The sequence below is a fragment of the Staurois parvus genome, unplaced genomic scaffold (genome assembly GCF_062004578.1).
Source record: "Staurois parvus isolate SC_StPar_1 unplaced genomic scaffold, SC_StPar_1.0 ptg001584l, whole genome shotgun sequence".
Taxonomy (NCBI): Eukaryota; Metazoa; Chordata; class Amphibia; order Anura; family Ranidae; genus Staurois; species Staurois parvus.
In genome coordinates this window covers 140,001-167,685 of record NW_028319380.1, presented here as the reverse complement: position 1 = coordinate 167,685, position 27,685 = coordinate 140,001, and the positions used below count along the sequence as shown (strand labels likewise).

Below are 27,685 nucleotides of genomic sequence, written 5' to 3'. Positions count from 1 at the left end.
AGTTTTCAAATTTGTTAGTTTCTTTTTGTTCCCAGTTTACTAATAATTACATTTAAAGCCTAAAAAAAAAAAAAAAAAAAAAAAAAAATCTTTTTAGAAAAAAGATCTAATTAAGATTTAAAATCTGTTTATTTCTTTATGTTCCCAGTTTACTAATAATTACATTTAAAGCTTAAAAAGAAAAAAATAACTTTTTTAGAAAAAAAATCTAATTAAAAAAAAAGTTTTAAAATTTATTATTTTCTTTATGTTCCCAGTTTACTAATATTTACATTTAAAGCCTAAAAAGAAAAAAAAACTTTTTTAGAAAAAAAATCTAATTAAAAAAAAAGATTTAAAATTTGTTAGTTTCTTTATGTTCCCAGTTTACTAATAATTACATTTAAAGCCTAACAAAAAAAAAAAAAAAACTCTTTTAGAAAGAAAATCTAATTAAGATTTAAAATCTGTTTATTTCTTTATGTTCCCAGTTTACTAATAATTACATTTAAAGCCTAAAAAGAAAAAAAAAGAAAAAACTTTTTTTTTAGAAAGAAAATCTAATTAAAAAAGTTTTCAAATTTGTTAGTTTCTTTATGTTCCCGGTTTACTAATAATTACATTTAAAGCCTAAAATGAAAAAAAAAAAACTTTTTTAGAAAAAAATCTAATTAAATAAGATTTAAAATTTGTTTATTTCTTTATGTTCCCAGTTTACTAATATTTACATTTAAAGCCTAAAAAGAAAAAAAAACTTTTTTAGAAAAAAAAATCTAATTAAAAAAAAAGTTTTCAAATTTGTTAGTTTCTTTTTGTTCCCAGTTTACTAATAATTACATTTAAAGCCTAAAAAAAAAAAAAAAATCTTTTTAGAAAAAAGATCTAATTAAGATTTAAAATCTGTTTATTTCTTTATGTTCCCAGTTTACTAATAATTACATTTAAAGCTTAAAAAGAAAAAAATAACTTTTTTAGAAAAAAAATCTAATTAAAAAAAAAGTTTTCAAATTTGTTAGTTTCTTTATGTTCCCAGTTTACTACTAATTACATTTAAAGCCTAAAAAGAAAAAAAAACTTTTTTAGAAAAAAAATCTAGTTAAAAAAAAAGATTTAAAATTTGTTAGTTTCTTTGTTCCCAGTTTACTAATAATTACATTTAAAGCCTAAAAAAAACTCTTTTAGAAAGAAAATCTAATTAAGATTTAAAATCTGTTTATTTCTTTATGTTCCCAGTTTACTAATAATTAAATTTAAAGCTTAAAAAGAAAGAAAAAAAAACTTTTTTAGAAAAAAAATCTAATTAAAAAAGTTTTCAAATTTGTTAGTTTTCTTTATGTTCCCGGTTTACTAATAATTACATTTAAAGCCTAAAAAAAAAAAAAAAAAAAACTCTTTTAGAAAGAAAATCTAATTAAGATTTAAAATCTGTTTATTTCTTTATGTTCCCAGTTTACTAATACATTTAAAGCTTAAAAAGAAAAAAATAACTTTTTTAGAAAAAAAATCTAATTAAAAAAAAAAGTTTTAAAATTTGTTATTTTCTTTATGTTCCCAGTTTACTAATAATTACATTTAAAGTCTAAAAAGAAAAAAAAAACTTTTTTAGAAAAAAAATCTAATTAAAAAAGATTTAAAATTTGTTAGTTTCTTTATGTTCCCAGTTTACTACTAATTACATTTAAAGCCTAAAAAAAAAAAAAAAAAAAAACTCTTTTAGAAAGAAAATCTAATTAAGATTTAAAATCTGTTTATTTCTTTATGTTCCTAGTTTACTAATAATTACATTTAAAGCCTAAAAAAAAAGAAAAAACTTTTTTTGAAAAAATCTAATTAAAAAAAAAGTTTTCAAATGTGTTTGTTTCTTTATGTTCCCAGTTTACTAACATTATAACATAATTACATTTAAAGCCTAAAAAAAACAAAAAAACCCCAATTTACCTATTTTCCACCGGTTTCCTCCCAGATAATTACCCGTACTGATCTATTTTGGCTCCAGCTGGAATCGCATTAGGGAATGGATGCCGTTTCAGCTGTATAATGCAAATATGCAATTTCACTAAAAGGGTAATCGCCGTCAGATGCTCGTCGCCGCTCTGTAATTGCCGCGGTTGCGGTTTTTTAAAGGCGTAGTTCCGTGGAGCGGCCACGTGTACAGCGTGGAGGTAATGGAGGGGGAGACGTTCAGCCGTGTAATATCTGAACAAGCGATGTTTAATGCTTCTTTAATAATTCAGCGCCTTTTACGTATGCCAGGCGTGCCGGCTGCATGCGTGTGTTGTAAAAAGAGAAAATTAAAGGGAAGATCTCTGTCGGTGTGCAGGAGGGCCCTATTTCCGATAAAGTCGTTGTAGCGCGATGGCCCCCCCGCCAGGGCTGCTGAATTGCACTTGTTCTGTCCCGATGTGACCCGTATTGAAACACTTGGAGTTCCGTTCTAATGCACTGAAGTCTCTGCTCCGGTGACCCACAGTGGTAGGGTGCTGGCATGTCTGCTCACCCACAAGTTGCATATTGAACCCCTTCAATACCGGGCACTCCCCCCCCCCTTCCTGCCCAGGCCAATTTTGAGCTTTCAGAATTGTCTCACTTTCAATGACAATTGACATGTGCGACAATTCTGTCATATGACACTGTACCCGTATGAAATTTGTTATCATTTTTCTGAGACAGATAGAGCTTTTTTTTTAGTGACATGTAATGACCACTGGGGGGTTTTATGTTTTGCTGAACAAACCGAAAATTTGAAAAAGAAAAAACAAAACTAGTTTCTGTTATACAATTTTTCAAATAAGTAATTTTTCTTCACTGATGGGCACCGATGGGGTTGTACTGATGGGCACCGATGGGGCTGTACTGATGGGCACCGATGGGGCTTTACTGATGGCCACCGATGGGGCTGTACTGATGGGCACCGATGGGGCTGTACTGATGGGCACCGATGGGGCTGGACTGATGGGCACCGATGGGGCTGGACTGATGGGCACCGATGGGGCTGGACTGATGGGCACCGATGGGGCTGGACTGATGGGCACCGATGGGGCTGGACTGATGGGCACCGATGGAGCTGGACTGATGGGCACCGATGGAGCTGGACTGATGGGCACCGATGGGGCTGGACTGATGGGCACCGATGGGGTTGTACTCATGGGCACCAATGAGGCTGTATTGATGGGTACTGATAGGGCTGTACTGATGGGCACTGTTGGGGCTGTACTGATGGGGTTGCACTGATGGACACCTATGGGGCTGTACTTATGGGCACCGATGGGGCTGTACTGATGGGCACTGTTGGGGCTGTACTGATGGGGTTGCACTGATGGACACCTATGGGGCTGTACTGATGGGCACCGATGGGGCTGTACTGATGGGCACCGATGGGGCTGTACTGATGGACACCGATGGGGCTGTACTGATGGACACCGATGGGGCTGTACTGATGGGCACCGATGGGGCTGTACTGATGGGCACCGATGGGGCTGTACTGATGGACACCGATGGGGCTGCCCTGATGGGCACCGATGGGGTTGCCCTGATGGGCACCGATGGGGTTGCACTGATGGACACCGTTGGGGTTGTACTGATGGGCACCGATGGGGCTGCACTGATGGACACTGTTGGGGCTATACTGATGGGCACCAATGGGGCTGCACCGATATTCCCTGATGGGCACTGATAAGGCTGTACTGATCCCCCTACAAAGTTAAAAAGGTGTGGTCTGATCTCCAGGCTCCCCCCTACAAAGTTACAATGTACAGTCTGATCCCTAGAGGGGAGGAGACTGAGGAAATGCTTCCTCCTGCCTGCAGCAGACTCATCATCTTAGCCTAGGCAAATTCACTAGACTGGAGCTTACAATGGTGCAGTCTGATCTCCAGACTCCCTCCTGCAAAGTTACAATGGTGCAGCTCCCCCGCTACAAAGTTACAATGTACAGTCTGATCCCTGGAGGGGAGGAAACTGAGGAAATGCTTCCTCCTGCCTGCAGCAAAATCATCATCTTAGCCTGAGCAAATCCACTAGACTTTGATAGATTTTTAATGATAAAAATCTTAGCTATTTGAACCCAGGAATCTGTATCTGTACGTTGCGCCGTCTGTAAAGTCCTGGAGAGGTCCTCTTAGCCGGCTCCTTGATCTGATTTGCGCTCTTCCGGCAGATTGCAGCACTTAGGAGCCGATTATGTGAACATAACGAGGGCACAAACCGGCCTGCAGGTTCTTGGCCGGTTTTCCAAGCAAACTTCTATTTCTTTAATCAAAGCCATCGCCATTCCGAGGGACTCAGCACAAAGCCCCCTTCACACTGATGTATAATTCAGGAGCCCAAACTCCTCCAGTGCAGCCAAAACAATAGCCGCACCGCCCTTATCCAATATTAATCATCCCGCAGGCACTCCGCACCCCGCCATTAACATGATATCCAGCATGTTTTATTGGGTCAGCTGAGGTAATGGTTATTAAATATTTAGCCGACGCGTTGGTTGTGATGTATGGGTGGGAGGGGAGGAGGCGGGCGTGAGCTGTACATATCAGGTGATACATTTCCCACTACCCGGAAATAAAAATGTATCTTTATTTAAAATATTTTGCATTTTTAACAATAATTTAGGTAAAAAGTTGTAGAAATGTATATTTAAATTATTTAGCATTTTTAACAATAATTTAGGTAAAAATTTGTAGAAATGTATCTTTATTTATAATTTAGGTAAAAAGTTGTAGAAATGTATCTTTATTTATAATTCAAATTTAAATAAAGATACATTTCTACAACTTTTCACCTAAATTATAAATAAAGATACATTTCTACAAATTTTTACCTAAATTATAAATAAAGATAAATTTCTACAACTTTTTACCTAAATTATTGTTAAAAATGCTAAATAATTTAAATATACATTTCTACAACTATTTACCTAAATTATTGTTAAAAAATGCAAAATAAATTTGAATAAAGATACATTTCTACAACTTTTTACCTATTTTGCATTTTTTAACAATAATTTAGGTAGAAAGTTGTAGAAATGTATCATTATTTATAATTTAAGTAAAAAGTTGTAGAAATGTATATTTTTTTCACTAGCATTGGCACTGCTATCATCCTACAGCACACCAGTGCCTGCGTTCTAGCACACCTACTGGTGTTGATGGGTTTCTAATGTGACAGTAAAATCAGAAGAACTGTGAGTTGTGGTGGGGAGCTCTCACCCCCTGGAATCTCCTAGAGATAAATGGAGAGAGTATGGTGCTCAGGCGGACTGACCATTCGGGCACTAGGGCACTGGTCAGTAGGGGGCCCCATGAGATTACCCTAGTTCCTTTCATAGGGTTTTTTGGGAGTGGTTTTGAGTGTGGGTGAGGACACAGGGGCCCATGATCCCCTATTGCTTGGGGGCCCCATGATTTGACAGTCTGCCCCAGGTATGGTGTTCATCCCACCAGCCAGTACGCTAAGATAAAATGGCAGATTTGTGATGTAACGGAACCAACCCCAGACTGCGCTTGAGTACTTCCGTTAGAATACCGCTTCTCCATCCCAATACTGACAACAGACACCACAGCCGACCATACAAGACTCGACGACACCAATCTTCAAGTAAACCAGGAGGTAGACTAGTTTATTTGAACACAGATACAAGATATATACACTCAGTCCCCCCTCCCTGCATAATGACACAGGGCGGGGCAATCTACATTTAATAACAAGAGACACACCAACAGACAGTCCCATCAGGAGGGAGGGCTGCTGGAGACACCCCTCACCAAGCCAATACACATAAACACATACATCCCATAATGGTTTGCTCCCAAGCAAGACACACAATAGAACAATGGGATGCAACCAGATAACATCAAAAAATCAAAAAAACCCACCCCACCTATCTCCTAAACATGTCTACACAGTCTGAGACAAAGCCCACCCAATATTAGGACAGATCACCCTGTATCCTTAACAGGTACAGGGGGATTTACACATAAGAGGGATATGGGGAGCTGAGACAGGGGTCTTCCCACCTGTCCAAAGTGAGCTGGGTTCCATGGGCCCCCCACCCAAAGTGACTCCCGTCACACAGGGGTCTCCACACCTCTCCAAAGTGAACCGGGTTCCACGGGTCCCCCACCCAAAGTGACTCCCGTCACACAGGTGTCTCCCCACCTCTCCAAAGTGAGTCGGGTTCCACGGGCCCTCCACCCAAAGTGACTCCCGTCACACAGGGGTCTCCCCACCTCTCCAAAGTGAGCCGTGTTCCACGGGCCCCCCACCCAAAGTGACTCCCGTCACGCAGGGGTCTCCCCACCTCTCCAAAGTGAGTCGGGTTCCACAGGCCCCCCACCAAAAGTGACTCCCGTCACACAGGGGTCTCCCCACCTCTCCAAAGTGAGCCGGGTTCCACGGGCCTCCCACCCAAAATGACTCCCGTCACACAGGGGTCTCCCCACCTCTACAAAGTGAGCCGGGTTCCACGGGCCCCCCACCCAAAGTGACTCCCGTCACACAGGGGTCTCCCCACCTCTCCAAAGTGAGCCTGGTTCCACGGGCCCCCCACCGAAAGTGAGGGCACCACCGGTCTAGAGTGAGTGCAGTAAAACTTTATTGTTCATGACAATAGGTCAGACAAGAGAGCTGACGCATTTCAGAGGGTCCGAACCCCCCGCTTCGTCAGGGCTCATACTGTATGCTGGCAGTGATTGAAGAGAATACTGGACAGCCATTGAAAAATAAAAGGATCGGGCCCTTCTGATTGGGGTCCCTGGTTGGGCGGCCAGCTGATACCCCGGGTAGAAGACTTGGAGTGTAAGCGCTGTTCCTTCTACATTTGGGTCTTGGGTTCTGCTAACACGTCTTCTATTGTATAGTAATATATTCTATCATTATTGGTACTGACGCCCCGCCTCTTTTGTCTTGCAGAGGCTCCGCAGAAGGCGGAGGAAGTGGTGGCCGAACCATTCACAGACTCCTCCCTCTTCTCCCACTGGGGTCAGGATCTCAGCCCCGAGAACAGAAGGATCGCCCTGAAGCAGTTTCAGTACTACGGATACAATGCCTATCTGAGTGACCGCCTGCCTCTGGACCGCCCCCTTCCTGACCTGCGACCGGCGGGGTGAGACATACAATTCATGCAGTTTTGTTAAGATTTCCTTTTGACTTGAAAAATCAAAACCGCACACAAATATTGCTGTACGCATTCCATGTGTAACTTTGCACCTCTCAAAAGTGAGCCGGGTTCCATGGGCCCCCCACCCAAAGTCACTCCCGTCACACGGGTCTCCCCACCTCTCCAAAGTGAGCCGGGTTCCACGGGCCCCCCCACCCAAAGTGACTCCCGTCACACGGGTCTCCCCACCTCTCCAAAGTGAGCCGGGTTCCACGGGCCCCCCAACCAAAGTGACTCCCGTCACACGGGTCTCCCCACCTCTCCAAAGTGAGCCGGGTTCCACGGGCCCCCCCACCCAAAGTGACTCCCGTCACACGGGTCTCCCCACCTCTCCAAAGTGAGCCGGGTTCCACGGGCCCCCCAACCAAAGTGACTCCCGTCACACGGGTCTCCCCACCTCTCCAAAGTGAGCCGGGTTCCATGGGCCCCCTACCCAAAGTCACTCCCGTCACACGGGTCTCCCCACCTCTCCAAAGTGAGCCGGGTTCCATGGGCCCCCCACCCAAAGTGACTCCCGTAACCCCTCGCCCTCCAGAGGAATCCCCTCCCCCTTCCTGAACTGGCCATTTTTTTGCGATGTGGCCAGAGGCGGACTGATAACTGATGGGGCCCCCGGGCAATAGGGGATCATGGGGCCCCTGTGTCCTTACCCAAACTCAAAAAAGCCTATGAAAAAGGTACCAGGGGCATCTCATCGGGCACTGCCCGAGGACCCGGGGTCAGTAGGGGGCCCCATGAAATGCCCCTGGTACCTTTTTTATAGGCTTTTTTGGGTGTGCTTTGAGTGTGGGCAAGGACACAGGGGCCCCATGATCCCCTATTGCCCGGGGGCCCCATGAGTTGTCAGTCCGCCCCTGGCTGGGATCTTCTTTTTTTTATATATACTAGCAGGGGTGGACTGACCATTTGGAAACTCGGGCACTGCCCGAGGGCCCGGGGTCACTAGGGGGCCCCATGAGATGCCCCTGGTACCTTTTTCATAGGCTTTTTTGAGTTTGGGTAAGGACACAGTGGCCCCATGATCCCCTATTGCCCGGGTGCCCCATGAGTTGTCAGTCCACCCCTGTATACTAGTAATGGCGCCGATCAGCGACTTATAGCGGGACTGCGGCGGGCATTCTGACACTGGGGGGGAAAACTGACTTGGTGTCACTGACATCCCCCAGTGACACCAATACAGTGATCAGTGCTAATAAAAAGCACTGACACTGGACTAATGACACTGGGCAGGAAGGAGTTAACATCTGGGGGCAATCAAAGGGTTAACTGTGTGCTCTTTTACTGTGTAGACATCTGTTGAAGTCTATAGAATCAAAAACGCAACATTTTACGTTCAAAAAATTCCCTGACCCTTTTCAAAAAACGCACCGGGTGAAAATCGCAGCGATGTGAACTTGTCCCATCACGGTTAATGGACTGTACTGCGTTTCTGCAAAACGCATCAGGAAAAAACACATAGGTGTGAACCTAGAACAAAGGTGAGTGAGGACAACTAAAACTCCCAGAAAACACAACCTAGAGACTCAAGGATCCTGGGGCCGACTCAACCCTTCGAGCTTTACCATGTAATAAAATATCGCTTTTGGTTGGATTGACCCTTTAAGCTGATCTCTTACATGGATAACTAAAGAAAATGTAAGAAAGGCTGGTGGTTCCCTTTAAATCATCCTTGCGTGTGATACATTGTATCCAGTCCAGCCTGTTGATACTATGGATAGAAATGTGTTTATAGGGGAGAAGAATGACTGGTCCTCTTTAGAGAGACTTTCTGTAGACCATCCCTTCCTGCCCTTCAGGATTCCTCGTCTGGAGTCAACCCTTCTGCAGCATTTGCGGATCTGTCTGTCAGCGAGCTGAGTCATTCTCATTTTGTTTTATGACACAGAAATGCTTAGCCACAAAAAAGAAAAAAAACGATTGAATGTGCGCTCTGGATCTCCATCCTTTATCGATCCTTCCAGGTCCCAGAGACACCGGGGCCATTCTGGGCAGAGGAGCACATTGAGGGGCCAGTAAGCTGAACGCCAAACGGATAATGTACAGGAAGTAACTCATTTCTTTTATGGATTTTTTTGTTATAATCAAAACTGAAATATAACAATGTAAAAAAAATAAAAAAAACCTTTTTTATACATATGGGGGGGAGGGGGCTTGATTTACTAACACTGGAGAGTGCAAAATCTGGTGCAGCTCTGCACAGAAACCAATCAGCTTCCAGGTTTTATGGCCAAAGCTTAAAATGTTACTAAAACTCGGACCCCGCATTCACTATATCCGCTCTCCCCGGACCCCACATTCACTATATCCGCTCTCCCCGGACCCCGCATTCACTATATCCGCTCTCCCCGGACCCCGCATTCACTATATCCGCTCTCCCCGGACCCCGCATTCACTATATCCGCTCTCCCCGGACCCCGCATTCACTATATCCGCTCTCCCTGGACCCCGCATTCACTATATCCGCTCTCCCCGGACCCCGCATTCACTATATCCGCTCTCCCCAGACCCCGCATTCACTATATCCGCTCTCCCCGGACCCCGCATTCCCTATATCCGCTCTCCCCGGACCCCGCATTCCCTATATCCGCTCTCCCCGGACCCCGCATTCCCTATATCTGCTCTCCCCGGACCCCGCATTCACTATATCCGCTCTCCCCGGACCCCGCATTCACTATATCCGCTCTCCCCGGACCCTGCATTCACTATATCCGCTCTCCCCGGATCCTGCATTCACTATATCCGCTCTCCCCGGACCCCGCATTCACTATATCCGCTCTCCCGGACCCCGCATTCACTATATCCGCTCTCCCCGGACCCCGCATTCACTATATCCGCTCTCCCCGGACCCCGCATTCACTATATCCGCTCTCCCCGGACCCCGCATTCACTATATCCGCTCTCCCCGGACCCCGCATTCACTATATCCGCTCTCCCCGGACCCAGCATTCACTATATCCGCTCTCCCCGGACCCCGCATTCACTATATCCGCTCTCCCCGGACCCCGCATTCACTATATCTGGTCTCCCCGGACCCCGCATTCACTATATCTGGTCTCCCCGGACCCCGCATTCACAGAGACCCAGTGATGACATAACTGGGGCTGAGGGAAGCTATGTAATGTAAAGGGCAGCCATGTCATTAGCGTGTTGGATGAGGGAGGGACCAGGGAACGCACAATACAACCAGAAGAAACGTCATGGTTAATAAACACAAGCAGGCCGGTGGGAAGTGGGTATGTCAGGTCTGCGCTCTGCGTCGTTGCATCACAAGGCATGGTTGGGGTTTTGCTGCGCACATCGCTGGGAATGATTCATGTCTCCTATTAATAAGAAGCAGGTGTTCCTCATTATTCCGGCACAGTGGTGCAGTGTACAGGTGTGCGGAGAGGATTCGGGGGAGGTTTGGATGACAGCGATGTCAAACCGTTCAGATTAGAACAGCAGTAATCAGTAATAAGTAATTCTGACAAACGCCGGCATGGGCCCCTACCTTGTATTTATCCAGACTGACAACTCATGGGGACCTCTGGGCAATAGGGGATCATGGGGCCCCTGTGTCCTCACCCACACTCAAACCACACCTAAAAAAGCCTATGAAAGGTACTAGGGGCATCTCATGGGGCCCCCTACTGACCCTGTGCCCTCGGGCATGTGTTGCGCATTTTTGCCCGTGATTGCCTTATGTGAAAGGGGCCATATATCAAAACAATATATTATATATATTTATAAAATATATTATATATTTTATATCATTATATATGATAAAAAAATAAATATAAAGGTTACAGTTCCCCTTTAAGATGATCTCTGTTTTTCAGGAATGGTCTTTCTTTTTTACTTCATGAACCAGTCCAACAAGTTCATTAGCGGATGAATAGGGAAAGCTTAGCTTCTACTTATATTTATGCTATAGAAATTTACTAAAATAGCCCTAGCAAAACATCCGCTCACAATTTTGTGTGTGATTTTCATGTGTGAATGTCACATATTCAAGTGAATGGGCTGCTTTATGCACATTTGTCACTCAAAAGAAGCACACGCACCTTTTTTGTGGGATTATCTTTGCTCACTTCTTAACTATGCGATTTGCCATGCCATTCTGTTGCGTGACAATCGCTGCAAAAATCACACTGCATCTGGGGTGCCATTATTCTTAATGTGTTGCACATTTTGCCTGTTATTGCCTTATGTGAAAGGGACCATGTATCAAAAATAAAAAAAAAATTTATAAAATATATTATATATTTTATAGCATTATATATTATAAAAAAAATAAATATAAAGGTTACAGTTCCCCTTTAGGATGGTCTCTGTTTTTCAGGAATGGTCTTTTTTTTTACTTCATGAACCAGTCCAACAAGTTCATTAGCAGATGAATAGGTGAAGCCCAGCTTCTACTTATATTTATGCTATAGAAAATCTCTAAAATAGCCCTAGCAAAACATCCATTCACAATTTTGTGTATGATTTTCACGCATGTCACATATTCAAGTGAATGAGCTGCTTTATGCATGTTTGTTGCTCAAAAGAAGCTCACGCACCTTTTTTGTGCGATTATCTTTGCACAGTTCTTAAATGTGCGGTTTGCCATGCAATTCTGTTGCATGACAATCGCTGCAAAAATCACACTGCATCTGTGTGCGTTGCGCAATTTGCCCGCGATTTGGAAACGCAGCCAGAATTGTGGTAATCTTGCCAGAGATTCCAAATTGCCTAATGTGAACAGGGCCATATACAGTCAGGTCTATAAATATTGGGACATCGACACAATTCTAACATTTTTGGCTCTTTACACCACCACAATGGATTTGAAATGAAACAAACAAGATGTGCTTTAACTGAAGACTGTCAGCTTTAATTTGAGGGTATTTACATCCAAATCAGGTGAACAGTGTAGGAATTACAACAGTTTGCATATGTGCCTCCCACTTTTTAAGGGACCAAAAGTAATGGGACAGAATAATAATCATAAATCAAACATTCACTTTTTAATACTTGGTTGCAAATCCTTTGCAGTCAATTACAGTCTGAAGTGTGGAATGCATAGACATCACCAGACGCTGGGTTTCATCCCAGGTGATGCTCTGCCAGGCCTCTACTGCAACTGTCTTCAGTTCCTGCTTGTTCTTGGGGCATTTTCCCTTCAGTTTTGTCTTCAGCAAGTGAAATGCTCAATCGGATTCAGGTCAGGTGATGGACTTGGCCATTGCATAACATTCCACTTCTTTCCCTTAAATAACTCTTTGGTTGCTTTTGCAGTCTGCTTTGGGTCATTGTCCATCTGCACTGTGAAGCGTCCAATGAGTTGTGAAGCATTTGGCTGAATATGAGCCGATAATATTCCCGAAACACTTCACAATTCATCCGGCTGCTTCTGTCAGCAGTCACATCATCAATAAATACAAGAGAACCAGTTCCATTGGCAGCCATACATGCCCACGCCATGACACTACCACCACCATGCTTCACTGATGAGGTGGTATGCTTAGGATCATGAGCAGTTTCTTTCCTTCTCCATACTCTTCTCTTCCCATCACTCTGGTACAAGTTGATGTTGGTCTCATCTGTCCATAGGATGTTGTTCCAGAACTGTGAAGGCTTTTTTAGATGTTGTTTGGCAAACTCTAATCTGGCCTTCCTGTTTTTGAGGCTCACCAATGGTTTCCATCTTGTGGTGAACCCTCTGTATTCACTCTGGTGAAGTCTTCTCTTGATTGGTGACTTTGACACACATACACCTACCTCCTGGAGAGTGTTCTTGATCTGGCCAACTGTTGTGAAGGGTGTTTTCTTCACCAGGGAAAGAATTCTTCGGTCATCCACCACAGTTGTTTTCCGTGGTCTTCCAGGTCTTTTGGTGTTGCTGAGCTCACCGGTGCGTTCCTTCTTTTTAAGAATGTTCCAAACAGTTGTTTTGGCCACGCCTAATGTTATTTCTATCTCTCTGATGGGTTTTTTTTGTTTTTTCAGCCTAATGATGGCTTGCTTCACTGATAGTGACAGCTCTTTGGATCTCATCTTGAGAGTTGACAGCAACAGATTCCAAATGCAAACAGCACACTTGAAATGAACTCTGGACCTTTTATCTGCTCATTGTAATTGGGATAATGAGGGAATAACACACACCTGGCCATGGAACAGCTGAGAAGCCAATTGTCCCATTACTTTTGGTCCCTTAAAAAGTGGGAGGCACATATGCAAACTGTTGTAATTCCTACACCGTTCACCTGATTTGGATGTAAATACCCTCAAATTAAAGCGGACAGTCTACAGTTAAAGCACATCTTGTTTGTTTCATTTCAAATCCATTGTGGTGGTGTATAGAGCCAAAAATGTTAGAATTGTGTCGATGTCCCAATATTTATGGACCTGACTGTATAAAAAAAAAAAATTATAGATTTTATATTATAAAAAAATAAAAAAAGGTTACAGTTCCTCCTTAAGACAATCTTTGTTTTTCAGGAATGGACTTTTTTTTTTTTTTTCGTTACTTTGTAGCAGAATATGGAACATTAGTGCTTTCTGTGAATACTTAGTAACCATGGCGACGGACACCTCGGCTCCATTAGGCTTCACACTTTTAGCAGACAGTCTTCTCAAGGTTGTTGTTTTTTTTTCCTGTTTTTGAAAGTGAACAATGCGATTGTTCTGTCTGGTGCTGGTACACCGCTAAAAGCCTCTCTTCCCCAGCGCACGGCCTTGCGCTCGCATCAACACTCTCCGTGGAGCGCCCCACTTGATTGTCACTTGGCGGCTGTAAATATTTGTGAGGGACGTTTTTATATGCGGATATGGGTTATAGCTCTCTATACCTGGGCATGGGGCAACTTTTTGGGTTTTTTAAATTTATTTTTATTTATTTTAAACGTTACGAGAAACTGATTCTTTTATTTTAGGGTAAATATATACAATATAAAAAAATATATATACAGTGGGGCAAAAAAGTATTTAGTCACCACCAATTGTACAAGTTCTCCCACTTACAAAGATGAGAGAGGCCTGTAATTGGCATCATAGGTAGACCTCAACTATGAGAGACAAAATGAGAAAACAAATCCAGACAATCACATTGGCTGATCTGGAAAGAATTTATTTGCAAATTATGGTGGAAAATAAGTATTTGGTCACCTACAAACAAGCAAGATTTCTGGCTCTCACAGACCTGTACCTTCTTCTTTAAGAGGCTCCACTGTCCTGCACTCATTACCTGTATCAATGGCACCTGTTTGAGGTTGTGGACAGGTGTCTTTTATACTGATAACAAGTTCAAACAGTCACACTCCAAACTCCACTATGGTGAAGACCAAAGAGCTGTCGAAGGACACCAAAAACAAAATTGTAGACCTGCACCAGGCTGGGAAGACTGAATCTGAAATAGGCAAGCAGCTTGGTGTGAACAAATCAACTGTGGGAGCAATAATTAGAAAATGGAAGACATACAAGACCACTGACAATCTCCCTCGGTCTGGGGCTCCACGCAAGATCTCACCCCGTGGGGTCAAAATGATCACAAGAACGGTGAGCAAAAATCCCAGGACCACACGGGGGGACCTAGTGAATTACCTGCAGAGAGCTGGGACCAACGTAACAAAGGCTACCATCAGAAACACACTACGCTGCCAGGGACTCAGATCCTGCAGTGCCAGACGTGTCACCCTGCTTAAGCCAGTACATGTCGGGGCCCATCTGAAGTTTGCTAGAGAGCATTTGGATGATCCAGAAGAGGATTGGGAGGATGTCATATGGTCAGATGAAACCAAAATAGAACTGTTTGGTAGAAACACAACTCGTCGTGTTCGGAGGAGAGAGAATGCTGAGTTGCATCCAAAGAACACCATACCTACTGTGAAGCATGGGGGTGGCAACATCATGCTTTGGGGCTGTTTCTCCGCAAAGGGACCAGGACGACTGATCCATGTACAGGACAGAATGAATGGGGCCATGTATCGTGAGATTTTGAGTGCAAACCTCTTTCCATCAGCAAGGGCATTGAAGATGAAACGTGGCTGGGTCTTCCAACATGACAATGATTATTATTATTATTATTATTATACAGTATTTATAAAGCGCCGATAGTTCACTCAGCGCTGTACATTACAAAGGGGGACAGAACATGTGACAGAACAATACCAATACAATGCAAAACATGAGGGGATCGAGGGCCCTGCTCTTTCGAGCTTACAATCTAGAAGGGATGGGGCAGTGGTACAGGAGGAGATAGCTGTGGGGGATGGAGTGGTAGGAAGAGTGGAGTAGGTCAGCAAGTTAGCAGGGGGTGAGGTAGGCTTCCCTGAAGAGATGGGTTTTCAGGGTGCGCCTAAAGGAGAGGAGAGTAGGTGATAATCTGATGGGTTGGGGCAGGGAGTTCCAGAGGATGGGTGACACCCTGGAGAAGTCCCGGAGGCGGGCATGGGAGGAGGAGACCAGGGAACTAGAGAGAAGGAGGTCTTGTGAGGAGCGGAGTGTGCGTGCTGGGCGGTACTTGGATATTAGGTCAGTGATGTAGTTCGGGGCAGTATGGTGGACGGCTTTGTACATCAGCGTTAGGATTTTAAATTTGATTCGTTGCGCAATCGGAAGCCAGTGGAGGGATTGGCAGAGGGGGGTGGCGGAGATGGAGTGGTTGGAAAGGTGAATGAGTCTGGCAGCCGTATTCAGGATGGACTGAAGCAGGGATAGCCAGCGGCGAGGCAGGCCAGTGAGGAGGGAGTTGCAGTAGTCGAGTCGTGATATGATGAGGGAGTGGATGAGCTGTTTAGTGGTTTCTGGGGTTAGGAACGTGCGGCCAACGAAGGAGTGGCTTCGTAAGAAGCATTCAAGGTCCTGGAGTGGCCTAGCCAGTCTCCAGATCTCAACCCCATAGAAAACCTTTGGAGGGAGTTGAAAGTCCGTGTTGCCCAGCGACAGCCCCAAAACATCATCGCTCTAGAGAAGATCTGCATGGAGGATGGGCCAACATACCAGCAACAGTGTGTGCCAACCTTGTGAAGACTTCCAGGAAACGTCTGACCTCTGTCATTGCCAACAAAGGATATATAACAAAGTATTGAGATGAACTTTTCATATTCACCAAATACTTATTTTCCACCATAATTTGCAAATAAATTCTTTCCAAATCAGCCAATGTGATTGTCTGGATTTTTTTTCTCATTTTGTCTCTCATAGTTGAGGTCTACCTATGATGCCAATTACAGGCCTCTCTCATCTTTTGTAAGTGGGAGAACTTGCACAATTGGTGGTGACTAAATACTTTTTTGCCCCACTGTATAATATATTAAAAATATAAATATTATATAAAAAATCATTCAGTGCATCTCTGAAAAACACACAGTGCCTAATGTCCTGTAGTGAGGTGACAACGCTGCCTCTGCTGCACTGAAAACCCAAGCAGTATTGTCAGTTCTCCCCTGCTGGACTACAGAACACCTCATCTCCATAACATAAGAGGAAAGAGTTCTGTTGTCTTGCAGAAGAGAACCAGGCAGGTTCATTAATGGCTGTGTGCAGGGGCGGACTGACCATTGGAGCACTTGGGCACTGCCCGAGGGCCCGGGGTCAGTAGGGGGCCCCATGTAATGCCCCTGGTACCTTTTTTTTTTTATAGGCTTTTTTGTGTGTCTTGATTGTGGGCAAGGACACAGGGGCCCCATGATCCCCTACTGCCCGGGGGCCCCAGGAGTTGTCAGTCCGCCCCTGGCTGTGTGTTGAGTTATTTTGAGAGGACAGTAAATTTACATATTTTACAAGCTGTACACTGACTACGTCACATTGTAGCAAAGTGTTATTTCTTCAGTGTTGTCACATGAATAGAGAGAATCAAATATTGACACAAATGTGAGGGGTGGGCTCACTTCTGGGAGATACTGGGTACACACACACACACACACACACACACACACACACACACACACACACACACACACACACACACACACACACACACACACACACACACACACACACACACACACACACACACACACACACACACACACACACACACACACGGCGGACTGACAACTCATGGGGCCCCCCGGGCAATAGGGGATCATGGGGCCCCTGTGTCCTTGCCCAAACGCCTATGGAAAAGGTACCAGGGGAATCTCATGGGGCCCCCTACTGACCCTGGGCCCTCGGGCAGTGCCCGAGTTTCCAAATGGTCAGTCCGCAGTCCGGGGGAGGGGTGGACTCACTTCTGGGAGATATTGTATATATAATTAAACAAAAATAGCTTACTCCAGCATAGAAAACAGGGAATGGCTTTTTTTCCCAGGAAAAAACATAAACAGAACCAATCATACTTTAATATTATTATTATCTTTATAATGTATCTCAGCAAAGCCGACCGTCACCTAAACACCCCCTCTAGGCTAGGAAACGATGAAACATTTATCCCATGCATGCCGCCTTTTTTCAAAAATCTGATCTTACAAAAATCTAGGGGACGTGAAAGGACAGAAGGAGAAGCCCCACCCCCACACACTGACAGACAGCAGCTACGGGGACCTGAAATTCCTCCATACCTTTGTCCAGGCCCCCGGCCACCACCCGTCCTTCTCAAGACCGGGGGCATTAAAGTGTAAGCTCCTCTGGTGGAAGGTCAAGTGGTTCATGCACTTTGGTAAAGTGTATGTATAGCAAAAAACTTTTTCTTGTTAGTTTTGGATGGAGTACGGAAGAGGTAGAACTGCTGTCCGTTTATTCTTTGTCAGAGCCAGAGAGGGGTCAAATTGTGGTCAGGGTTGAGAGGCTCTGCAGGCCAGCCCCTCTGGAATTTCCCCCTGCTCTAGGTCTTTTGGAAAAAGGTGGGTGGATTTGAAAAGTGTCTGACTGCACTTTTGAGGGATCCTAGCCAATCCCCAACAAGAGATTGGCAAGGGGCTGAGGCACCCTTAAAAGTGCTGGAGCCTGCTCAGTGGCAGGAGAGTTTGGGTGCAAGACAGAGAGGAGGATGTGAGGCTGAAGGAAGGAGTCTGCGAGGAGGCCCCGTGAGATGGGGCCTACCTGCAGGCCTGGAGCTGGAAAGGATGAAAGCTCAGAGCTCACCGGCCCCCTCACCACCTGTAGAGCAGGAAAGGAGCTGCCCAGCTGATTGGCCTGGTAACAGCCACCAACCCACAAGCAGTACAGGAGAGGATCTGAGTGAGTACCCCTGCACCCCCTGGCAGGATAGGGGAAGGAGCACTCTGGTGGGAAACCAGATTAGCCACTTTTTAGTAACTATTCATCTCTTAAAGTGACAGGAACCAGATCCCCTATTCAAGGATACCTCCAGATTGCTGGGTGAAGGAAGAGGAGTTCATCTAGGCAGGGTTTCTCAATTAGGGTTCCTCCAGAGGTTGCTAGGGGTTCCTCGAGAAATGAGCAATTTCTGCCTCTTGGATAAGCTCCCACTGACACCCCATGTTCTTTTTAGCTATCTGTAAGGGGGTAATTTTTCCAAATGACCACAGGTGTAAGGAACATTCTTCCCAATGACCATCACACTATTGGAGTGTGATGGTAATTGGGAAGAATGTGGATATAGTAACTATTTGCAGGGGTTCCCTGAGACCGGAAACTTATTTCAAGGGTTCCTCCATTTTGAAAAGGTTGAGAAAGGGTGATCTAGGGCCTGGGGTGGTACATTAAGGAGACGCTGGCTAGCTCTCCAACAATGGCCGTGCTGCAGAGAAGACTTGTAAATAGTTCCAGGAGGTTGTCCTCCGGTTATCAGCACCCTTGAGCATCCTGTACACCCCTAACCCCATCCCAGTTCAAATCCCCTTAATAAAAAAACAGCAAAACCAAAGCTCAAGGACTGATCTCTGACTCTGGATGCAAGCTTTTTTGAAGATGTGTGATGCCTGGCTGTGCAGGACTATAGGGGGACCCAAAGTTTCAAGCGACTCCTATGGGGGTAGTGCTAGACACGAGCTACAAATGCATCAAAGCACGCATGAAGCTCAACGCCCAGAAAGGGTACATGAGCGACTTTGGTGCATTTATTGCATATAGGGCAGCCCATGGAAACGAATAGGCTGCCTTATGTGCAGGGGCGTCCCTAGGGTTGGTGTCACCCGGTGTGATAACACTTGGGGACACCCCCTTCAACGATCCCCACAGAATGGATCGGATCTGCAGATTGAGCATAATGGATCGGACTCAGGGGCGGACTGACAACTCATGGGGCCCCCGGGAAATAGGGGATCATGGGGCCCCTGTGTCCTTGCCCAATCTCAAAAAAGCCTATGAAAAAGGTACCAGGGGCATCTCATGGGCCCCCCTACTGACCCCGGGCCCTCGGGCAGTGCCGAGTTTCCAAATGGTCAGTCCGCCCCTGATCGGACTCCGATTCATTATGCTCAATCCGCAGATTCGATCCATCCTGCGGGGATCGGCAGCATGCAACCTATACGGGGTGACACCAGGACCGGCTCCATGAAAAGGTAAGTTGTAAAGCAAGCCGACGATCCCCGCAGGATGGATCGGATCTGCAGATTAGGGAGCATAATGGATTGGACACTGTTCCATTATGCTCAGTTCACAGATCCGATCCATCCTGCGGGGATCGTCGGGTTGATTTACAGCTTACCTTTTCATGGAACGGGTCCTGGTGTCACCTCGTATAGGTTGCATGCTGGCGATCCCCGCAGGATGGTTCGGATCTGCAGATTGAGCATAATGGATCTGAGTCCAATACGCAGATCCCATCCATCCTGCGAGGATCGTCAGCATGCAACCTATACGGGGTGACACCGGACCTGATCCATGAAAAGGTAAGTTGTAAAGCAAGCCGACGATCCCCGCAGGATGGATCGGATCTGCGGATTGGGGAGCATAATGGATCAGACTCCGATCCATTATGCTCAATTCGCAGATCCGATCCATCCTGCGGGGATCGTTGGCTTGCTTTATAACTTACCTTTTCATGGATCGGGTCCGGTGTCACCCCGTGTGGTAGGTGTCACCCGGTGCGGCGCGGGCACCTCCCGCACGTGCCTAGGGGCACCACTGCTTATGTGTGCAGCACAGAAATGAGCAAAAAATGTGCGCAAAATTGCTTGTTCATGGAACGGTAGGTGTGAACTTAGCCTAAGCACGGGCGGACTGACCATTCGAGCACTCGGGCACTGCCCGAGGGCCCGGGGTCAGTAGGGGGCCCCATGAAATGCCCCTGGTACCTTTTAAAGGGTTTTTTGGGTGTGCTTTGAGTGTGGGCAAGGACACAGGGACCCCATGATCCCCTATTACCCGGGGGCCCCATGAGTTGTCAGTCCGCCCCTGAGCCTAAGGGTTCCTTTACATGTGCGGCTAGTGGCGGTAAAGCCAGGAGGTTGAGCCGATGGTTTTACAACCCATCTGAACCAGCCGCTCAGTGAGGTACACATGTCGCAGCAAGAATTAAACAGCACGGTGCGTTACTACTGCCAAAGGCAACCAATGCAAGTCTATGGGGCTGCCACAGTGGACCGCAGGGGCGGACTGACCATTCGAGCATTCGGGCACTGCCCGAGGGCCCGGGGTCAGTAGGGGGCCCCATGAAATACCCCTGGTACCTTTTTATAGGCTTTTTTGGGTGTGCTTTGAGTGTGGGCAAAGACACAGGGGCCCCATGATCCCCTATTGCCCACGGGCCCCATGATTTTTTAATCCGCCCCTGGTGGAGCGCCATTTAAAAGTTTGAATTTGGTGGAGAAGAGGTGACATATTGCCTCCTCCACGGCTGTCAAACGCCCTCTGAAAAGCGATCCAGCCCGGATTGCTTTTCAGAGGGACAACAAGGGCTGCCGCACATGCGAATGGGCCCTTACAGAGATACAGCAAATAAAATAGCTCGCTTCTCCTCTCAATAAAAAAAAGAAACAAACCAAACAGCCGATCGTCTTTGTTGATATTCATAATGTAACGCCGTCCTGGTAAAAAAAAATCCACGTTTCAGCTTTCTGACGGATTGACACGATTCGGCTGTGTGTGCTGAGATGATTAAGAGGTTTAACAAGCTGTGCTGTGCCGCACACTCCCCATGCCGCTCGCAGCGCAACAATAGACGGAAAGAGAGCAAAAAAGAAAAAAAATAATAATAAAATCACGGAGTTGGACCGGGCTTGGCGGCTCAGATTGAAGGAGATGAGTAAATTCATAAATATTAATACGAGGAACAACAAACCGGCACAGCAATCAGACATTTGTCTTCTAGAGGGGTTCCAGGCTGTGATCTGTGCTGAAAGAGAGCGCTTACTACAGAAAATCAAATGAAAGTCAGCGCAGCCTGACAGCAAGGTTTAAAGCCCAACTCCGGGCACAAAAAAAACGTTAAAATGTATTCCTCAGTATCCACAAAGGATAGAGATCCACTTCGTGTGCACTGTGCACCTTTGCAAATTCAGATATTTTCTTGTAAAAGTAGCCGTGACATGATCACTGTGCTGTACAGAGCCTGTGCAGAAAGCGGAAGAGCTGTGGGAGGGGCCCAGCAAACTCCACCCACTACAAGCTGCCTGCTGAAAACTACAGGAGTGGGCGGAGACAAGACCAGTCGCCCTGCACAAGGGGAAGAGAGCAGCAGGGAGCGGTCTTTATTCCTGAGCAAGAGTCGATTCAACAATGGCACCGCGAGAGTAGACTGCTGCAGCCGTTGTGGATTAATGCTTGCTCAGTGGGATGAGCTGGAGCCTGCGCATTGCAACAGCTGCACTACCTGACTCCCCGGGACAATGCTGGACTTTGGGGATGACTGAGGCACAAGCTGCAATCTGAGAGTTCAGGGAGCAGGTTTTGCAGCATGTTTCTCATACACCTGACCCCTGAACTATGTGCTTTACTTAATCCTGACCCCTGGACTCTCTTCATTACTTAGATGATATTTGAAATCTTATATCAATAAAAACCAGCGCAAACCCACATAATCAATTGCATTACTCAACTTATTAAACAAACTTAAAGACTGTGACAAAAAAAAAACACTTTTGTGTTAGTAAAAATTAAATTATATATAAATATAAAAAATTAAAATTCATAAGTCCAGTGACAAAAAAATCCCAAAAACTTAAGTAAACAGTCCCGTGACAAAATAAATCAAATAATAATTAAATTATAATTGGATTCTTCCGTGCCTTTGATCCCTTCACCATCCACCAGTGCAAAAACCAACATTAACCGCACTCACCAGATATTAGTGAGTCACACGCCTTTCAGGAATATTAAGGGCTCCTGGACCCCCTTTACTTTTTATGAGACCTCCAAATGCTGCTTCCTCTTATGTCTGGGTGCCTCTTCTGCTTACTCCTCTCACCGAATCCCCCAAGGAAAATCAGGAAGAAGAAAAGACCATAGCGTGATACCGTAGTGGTTTCTCCTCAAAATAATCTCTCCAGACGACTCACATTTTAGCGGGGTAACAGCCTATTCAGGCTATGTGTAAGTATGGGATCGACTGGCTACAATAACATGGCCGCCGTGACCACTCCCAGCGGGTCACGATTGGAGGAAAGGCTGGCCTATTTAAGGGAGTGCTATAGACCAGTCACGTTAGTCCTGAGGAAGTCACGGGGTCACATGACGCAACGCGTCGACGGCAACACGTGGTGACGCACTTCCGGCGCCGCGCCATCTTGGTACACCCTTCAGCCACACGCTTACACCCATGGTATGGGAAACAGCCTGTATTTCACCTGGCAAATGTGAGTGTACTATATTTATCTTCTGGCTTTGGCTTTCTGGTTTTGGAAGTGTAGGTATGCGGTGAAGGTGTGGAGATGTTTGGGGGGTATGATAGAGGGGTTGGTGGGAGTGAAAGGGGTGACGTATGAGATGGTGATGTTTGGTTTATGGCAGTTGGGTAAGAATGATGGGAGGGTTTTATGGATTTTGGTGAATTGCGTGAAGGAATGTTTGTGGGATGTTCGGAATATTTGGCTATTTAAGAAAGAGGTTGTAAGTGTGCGTGGGTGTGTGGCCATGGTCCGTGGACGGGTGTACAACTATGGCTACCTGGACTGTAAAAAGTTGGGGGTTAAAAAAAAAAAAAATATTTATCTTCTGGCATTTATAATAAAACGGTTTTACACTATGGAGGATGTCTTTTGCTTCCTTTGTCCTATTGGGGCTTGAGCTGGGGTCCACCCTGCTCAGCTGACCTCTGAGGATATCATAGGAGAGGTGGAAGCTGTATACTGGGGACATACTAAAGAAGCCATCCACTCAAGAGGAAGCATACCCTGATTCAGTGGGGATCTGTTAAGCTCTGTGGCCCTGCAGGGTCGCAGGGAGGAGGTGAGAGGCCATTTCAGCTGGTTTTGGATTGCACGTGGTGGTGTGCGGGTCCACATACAGTCCATGGACTCTGTTTGAGTGGAGAATATTGATACAGGATCACTGGACTTTATATATATTTATGTGCACTGTGTGCAGGGGTTGCACATCTGTTTTCCATCTTTATTTTGTCAGTCTCATCACGCACATATATTCATTTCCTTTTCACACTTCTACAGGATCCCAATATCATGTTATATGTCCTATGGGCCTGATGTTATAGTTGTGTGTTTTAGCGCTACATCGTTTTCAGTTTCTCTTCATTACTTAATCCTGACCCCTGGACTCTCTGCATTACTTCTGACCCCTGGACTCTCTGCATTACTTCTGACCCCTGGACTCTCTGCATTACTTCTGACCCCTGGACTCTGCATTACTTCTGACCCCTGGACTCTCTGCATTACTTCTGACCCCTGGACTCTCTGCATTACTTCTGACCCCTGGACTCTGCATTACTTCTGACCCCTGGACTCTCTGCATTACTTCTGACCCCTGGACTCTCTGCATTACTTCTGACCCCTGGACTCTCTGCATTACTTCTGACCCCTGGACTCTCTGCATTACTTCTGACCCCTGGACTCTGCATTACTTCTGACCCCTGGACTCTGCATTACTTCTGACCCCTGGACTCTCTGCATTACTTCTGACCCCTGGACTCTGCATTACTTCTGACCCCTGGACTCTCTGCATTACTTCTGACCCCTGGACTCTGCATTACTTCTGACCCCTGGACTCTGCATTACTTATGACCCCTGGACTCTCTGCATTACTTCTGACCCCTGAACACTCTGCTTTACTTCTGACCCCTGGACTCTCTGCATTACTTCTGACCCCTGAACTCTCTGCTTTACTTCTGACCCCTGAACTCTCTGCTTTACTTCTGACCCCTGAACTCTCTGCTTTACTTCTGACCCCTGAACTATCTGCATTACGTCTGACCCCTGAACTCTCTGCTTTACTTCTGACCCCTGGACTCTGCATTACTTATGACCCCTGGACTCTCTGCATTACTTCTGCCCCTGGACTCTGCATTACTTCTGACCCCTGAACTCTCTGCTTTACTTCTGACCCCTGAACTCTCTGCATTACTTCTGACCCCTGGACTCTCTGCATTACTTCTGACCCCTGGACTCTGCATTACTTCTGACCCCTGGACTCTGCATTACTTCTGACCCCTTAATTCTCTGCTTTACTTCTGACCCCTGGACTCTGCATTACTTCTGACCCCTGGACTCTGCATTACTTCTGACCCCTGAACTCTCTGCTTTACTTCTGACCCCTGAACTCTCTGCATTACTTCTGACCCCTGGACTCTCTGCATTACTTCTGACCCCTGGACTCTCTGCATTACTTCTGACCCCTGGACTCTCTGCATTACTTCTGACCCCTGAACCCTCTGCATTATCTAACCCTGACCCCTGAATTATCTAGCCTGTGCGATGTGGGGGTGCAATAAAATGTCAGGAGGGCAGAGGGCAGGGGTCACTGCCGGCAAGGCAGAGGGCAGGGGTCACTGCCGGCAAGGCAGAGGGCAGGGGTCACTGCCGGCAAGGCAGAGGGCAGGGGTCACTGCCGGCAAGGCAGAGGGCAGGGGTCACTGCCGGCGGGGCAGAGGGCAGGGGTCACTGCCGGCGGGGCAGAGGGCAGGGGTCATTGCTGGAAAAGCAGAAGACAGGGGTCACTGCCAGCAGGGCAGAGGGCAGGGGTCATTGCTGGAAAAGCAGAGGACAGGGGTCACTGCCGGCGGGGCAGAGGACAGGGGTCACTGTTGGCGGGGCAGAGGACAGGGGTCTCTGCTGGCGGGGCAGGGGACAGGGGTCACTGCCATCAGGGCAGATGACAGCAGCACAGCTCCTTCTCCCATCCCTGCACTGCACACAGCCTGGGCACAGGCAGCAGAGCTCCTCCTTCCCACACAATGCATAATTGAGATCAGTATAGTGTCAGTCAAGTATGGTGTCAGGCTAGGACAGTATAACATTAAGTTAGGGCGGTAAAGGATCGGATTAGGGTGGTATTGTGTCAATTTAGGGCAGTATAGTGGCAGGTTAGTCATGGACAATGTCTGAAGGGACCTTTTCTGCCCAAACCTCCTGATGACAATTCTTCCCTGCGGCCATGAATGGAGATCATGTGAATGGACTATGTGGGTTCACTCTGCCCGACTAACGCATGTCCAGACCAAGTGGAGGTCTGGGATTTGGTTAGTTTACTTTTGATGGTGGAGAAATGTGACAGAAATATTTATCAACAATCTCCCTCAAGAAATCTATGAAGACAGATGAATTCTACTTGTCAGTGGGGAAAAAAAAGAATGCCCCATCTTTGGTGTCAGTAATGGAATTATGCTCCATCATTGGTGTCGGTGGGGGGAGTTAAGCCCCATTGTTGGTGTCATTGGGAGAAATTGTGCCCCATAGATGGTGTTATTGGGAGGAATTGTGCCCCACCATTGGTGTCAGTAGTGGAATTATGCCCTATCATTGGTGTAGGTGGGGGGAATTATGCTCCATTGTTGGTGTCATTGGGAGAAATTGTGCCCCATCATTGGTGTCACTGGGAGGAATTGTGCCCCATCATTGGTGTCGGTGGGGGAATTATGCCCCAGTGTTGGTGTCATTGGGAGAAATTGTGCCCCATCATTGGTGTCACTGGGAGGAATTGTGCCTCATCATTGGTATCAGTGGGAGGAATAGTGTCCCATCATTTGTGTCAGTAGTGAAATTATGCCCTATCATTGGTGTCGGTGGGGGAATTATGCCCCATTGTTGGTGTCATTGGGAGGACGTGTGCCCCATCATTGGTGTCGATGGGGGAATACTGCCCCATTGTTGGTGTCATTGGGAGGAATTGTGCCCCATTGATGGTGTCATTGGGAGGACTTGTGCCCCATCATTGGTGTCAGTGGGGGGAATTATGCTCCATTGTTGGTATCAGTGGATGAAATAGTGCCCCAAGGGCCGGATAAAAGCAAGCAAAGGGCCGCAGTTTGGAGACCATGATTGGAGACTATTGTTTCTAATCAAACAATCGACAATTGCAATAATGCATGATATAAAGTTTTCGTATTTATACATCATAACCAAGGGAATATTTTCATTTTTAACTGTCCTTTGTCCTTTGTTTTGCAGATGTAAAAACCTCTCGTACCCGGAACATCTGCCCCAGGTCAGCATCGTCTTCATATTTGTCAATGAGGCTCTCTCCGTCATCCTCAGGTCCATCCACTCCGCCATTGACCGGACACCCCCTGAACTTCTGAAAGAGATCATCCTGGTGGACGACAACAGTAATAATGGTGAGTAGAACCGTCCGGCCGATAACAATGAATGTAGACGGAGTCCTTGTACATGTAGTCCCCAGTCACACACTGGGTGCAAATTCACATGCGATTTGTGTGCCATGTGACTTGCAAATCGCATGCCACGTCCCACCCCATTGTCCGCAATTACAGCGGTCATATCAGTGCGGTTCCGGTCGGAGCCGCACAGATTACTAAAGTAGTACATGCACCACTCTTGGTGTGATCTGCATAGACATGAGTGTCAGATGTATTCCAAATCACACCTGAGATCAGCATGTCCCCCGACTTTGAAATCGTGCAACTTCGCTGTAAGTCGCATGATTCCAAAGTCAGGTTTGGTGTGAACGGGGGTGTAAGAAAGATCTCACAGTGGTATGAGTTTAAGATGCCATTATGATTCCGATTTGTTTTTTTTCATAGGAAGGTAAAGATCAATATTGAACCTCCCACATAGAAGAAAAATATTTATTATTTATTTCAGGTACTTTTATAGCGCCGTCAATTAATGCAGCATTTTACATATATATATATTGTACATTCACATCGGTCCCTAACCCTCGAGGGGCGTACAATCTAAGGTATATGAAATATATTTTAAAAATATTCTTCCCAAATATATTGACGTATATTTGAAATACTAAAATGTTGGATGTATTCAATATATATATATATATATTGTATGTTGAATTGCATTTTTATTACAGAATATATGAAAAATATCTTTAAAAATACATTTCAAATATACTGTATGTCTTTAAAAATACAAATCTACATTTTTGGAATGCATTTACAATTATATGTAAAAATATATGTTAAAATTATTTTTTTATGATTTACAAAATAAATCTGAAGAATATATTTAAAAAAAAAATATTTAAAAAAATATTTTTCATAGATCTTGTAATATATAAAACACGCATTTCAACATACAGTGTGTGTGTGTATATATATATGTA

At 45.6% G+C, this 27,685-nt stretch overlaps 1 protein-coding gene across 1 annotated transcript in view; it reads left to right on the top strand.

Moving 5' to 3' along the window:
- Positions 1–2,144: 2,144 nt before the first annotated feature.
- The window catches only part of GALNT18 (polypeptide N-acetylgalactosaminyltransferase 18), a gene marked incomplete at its 3' end in the record, with an annotated part of 164,060 nt that continues 138,519 nt past the window's right edge, over positions 2,145–27,685 (top strand). The window contains exons 1-3 of the mRNA XM_089662896.1: positions 2,145–2,223; positions 6,886–7,078; positions 26,557–26,723. Coding sequence (XP_089519022.1) covers positions 2,145–2,223; positions 6,886–7,078; positions 26,557–26,723 — 439 coding nt within the window. The remainder of the gene's footprint in view (positions 2,224–6,885; positions 7,079–26,556; positions 26,724–27,685) is intronic.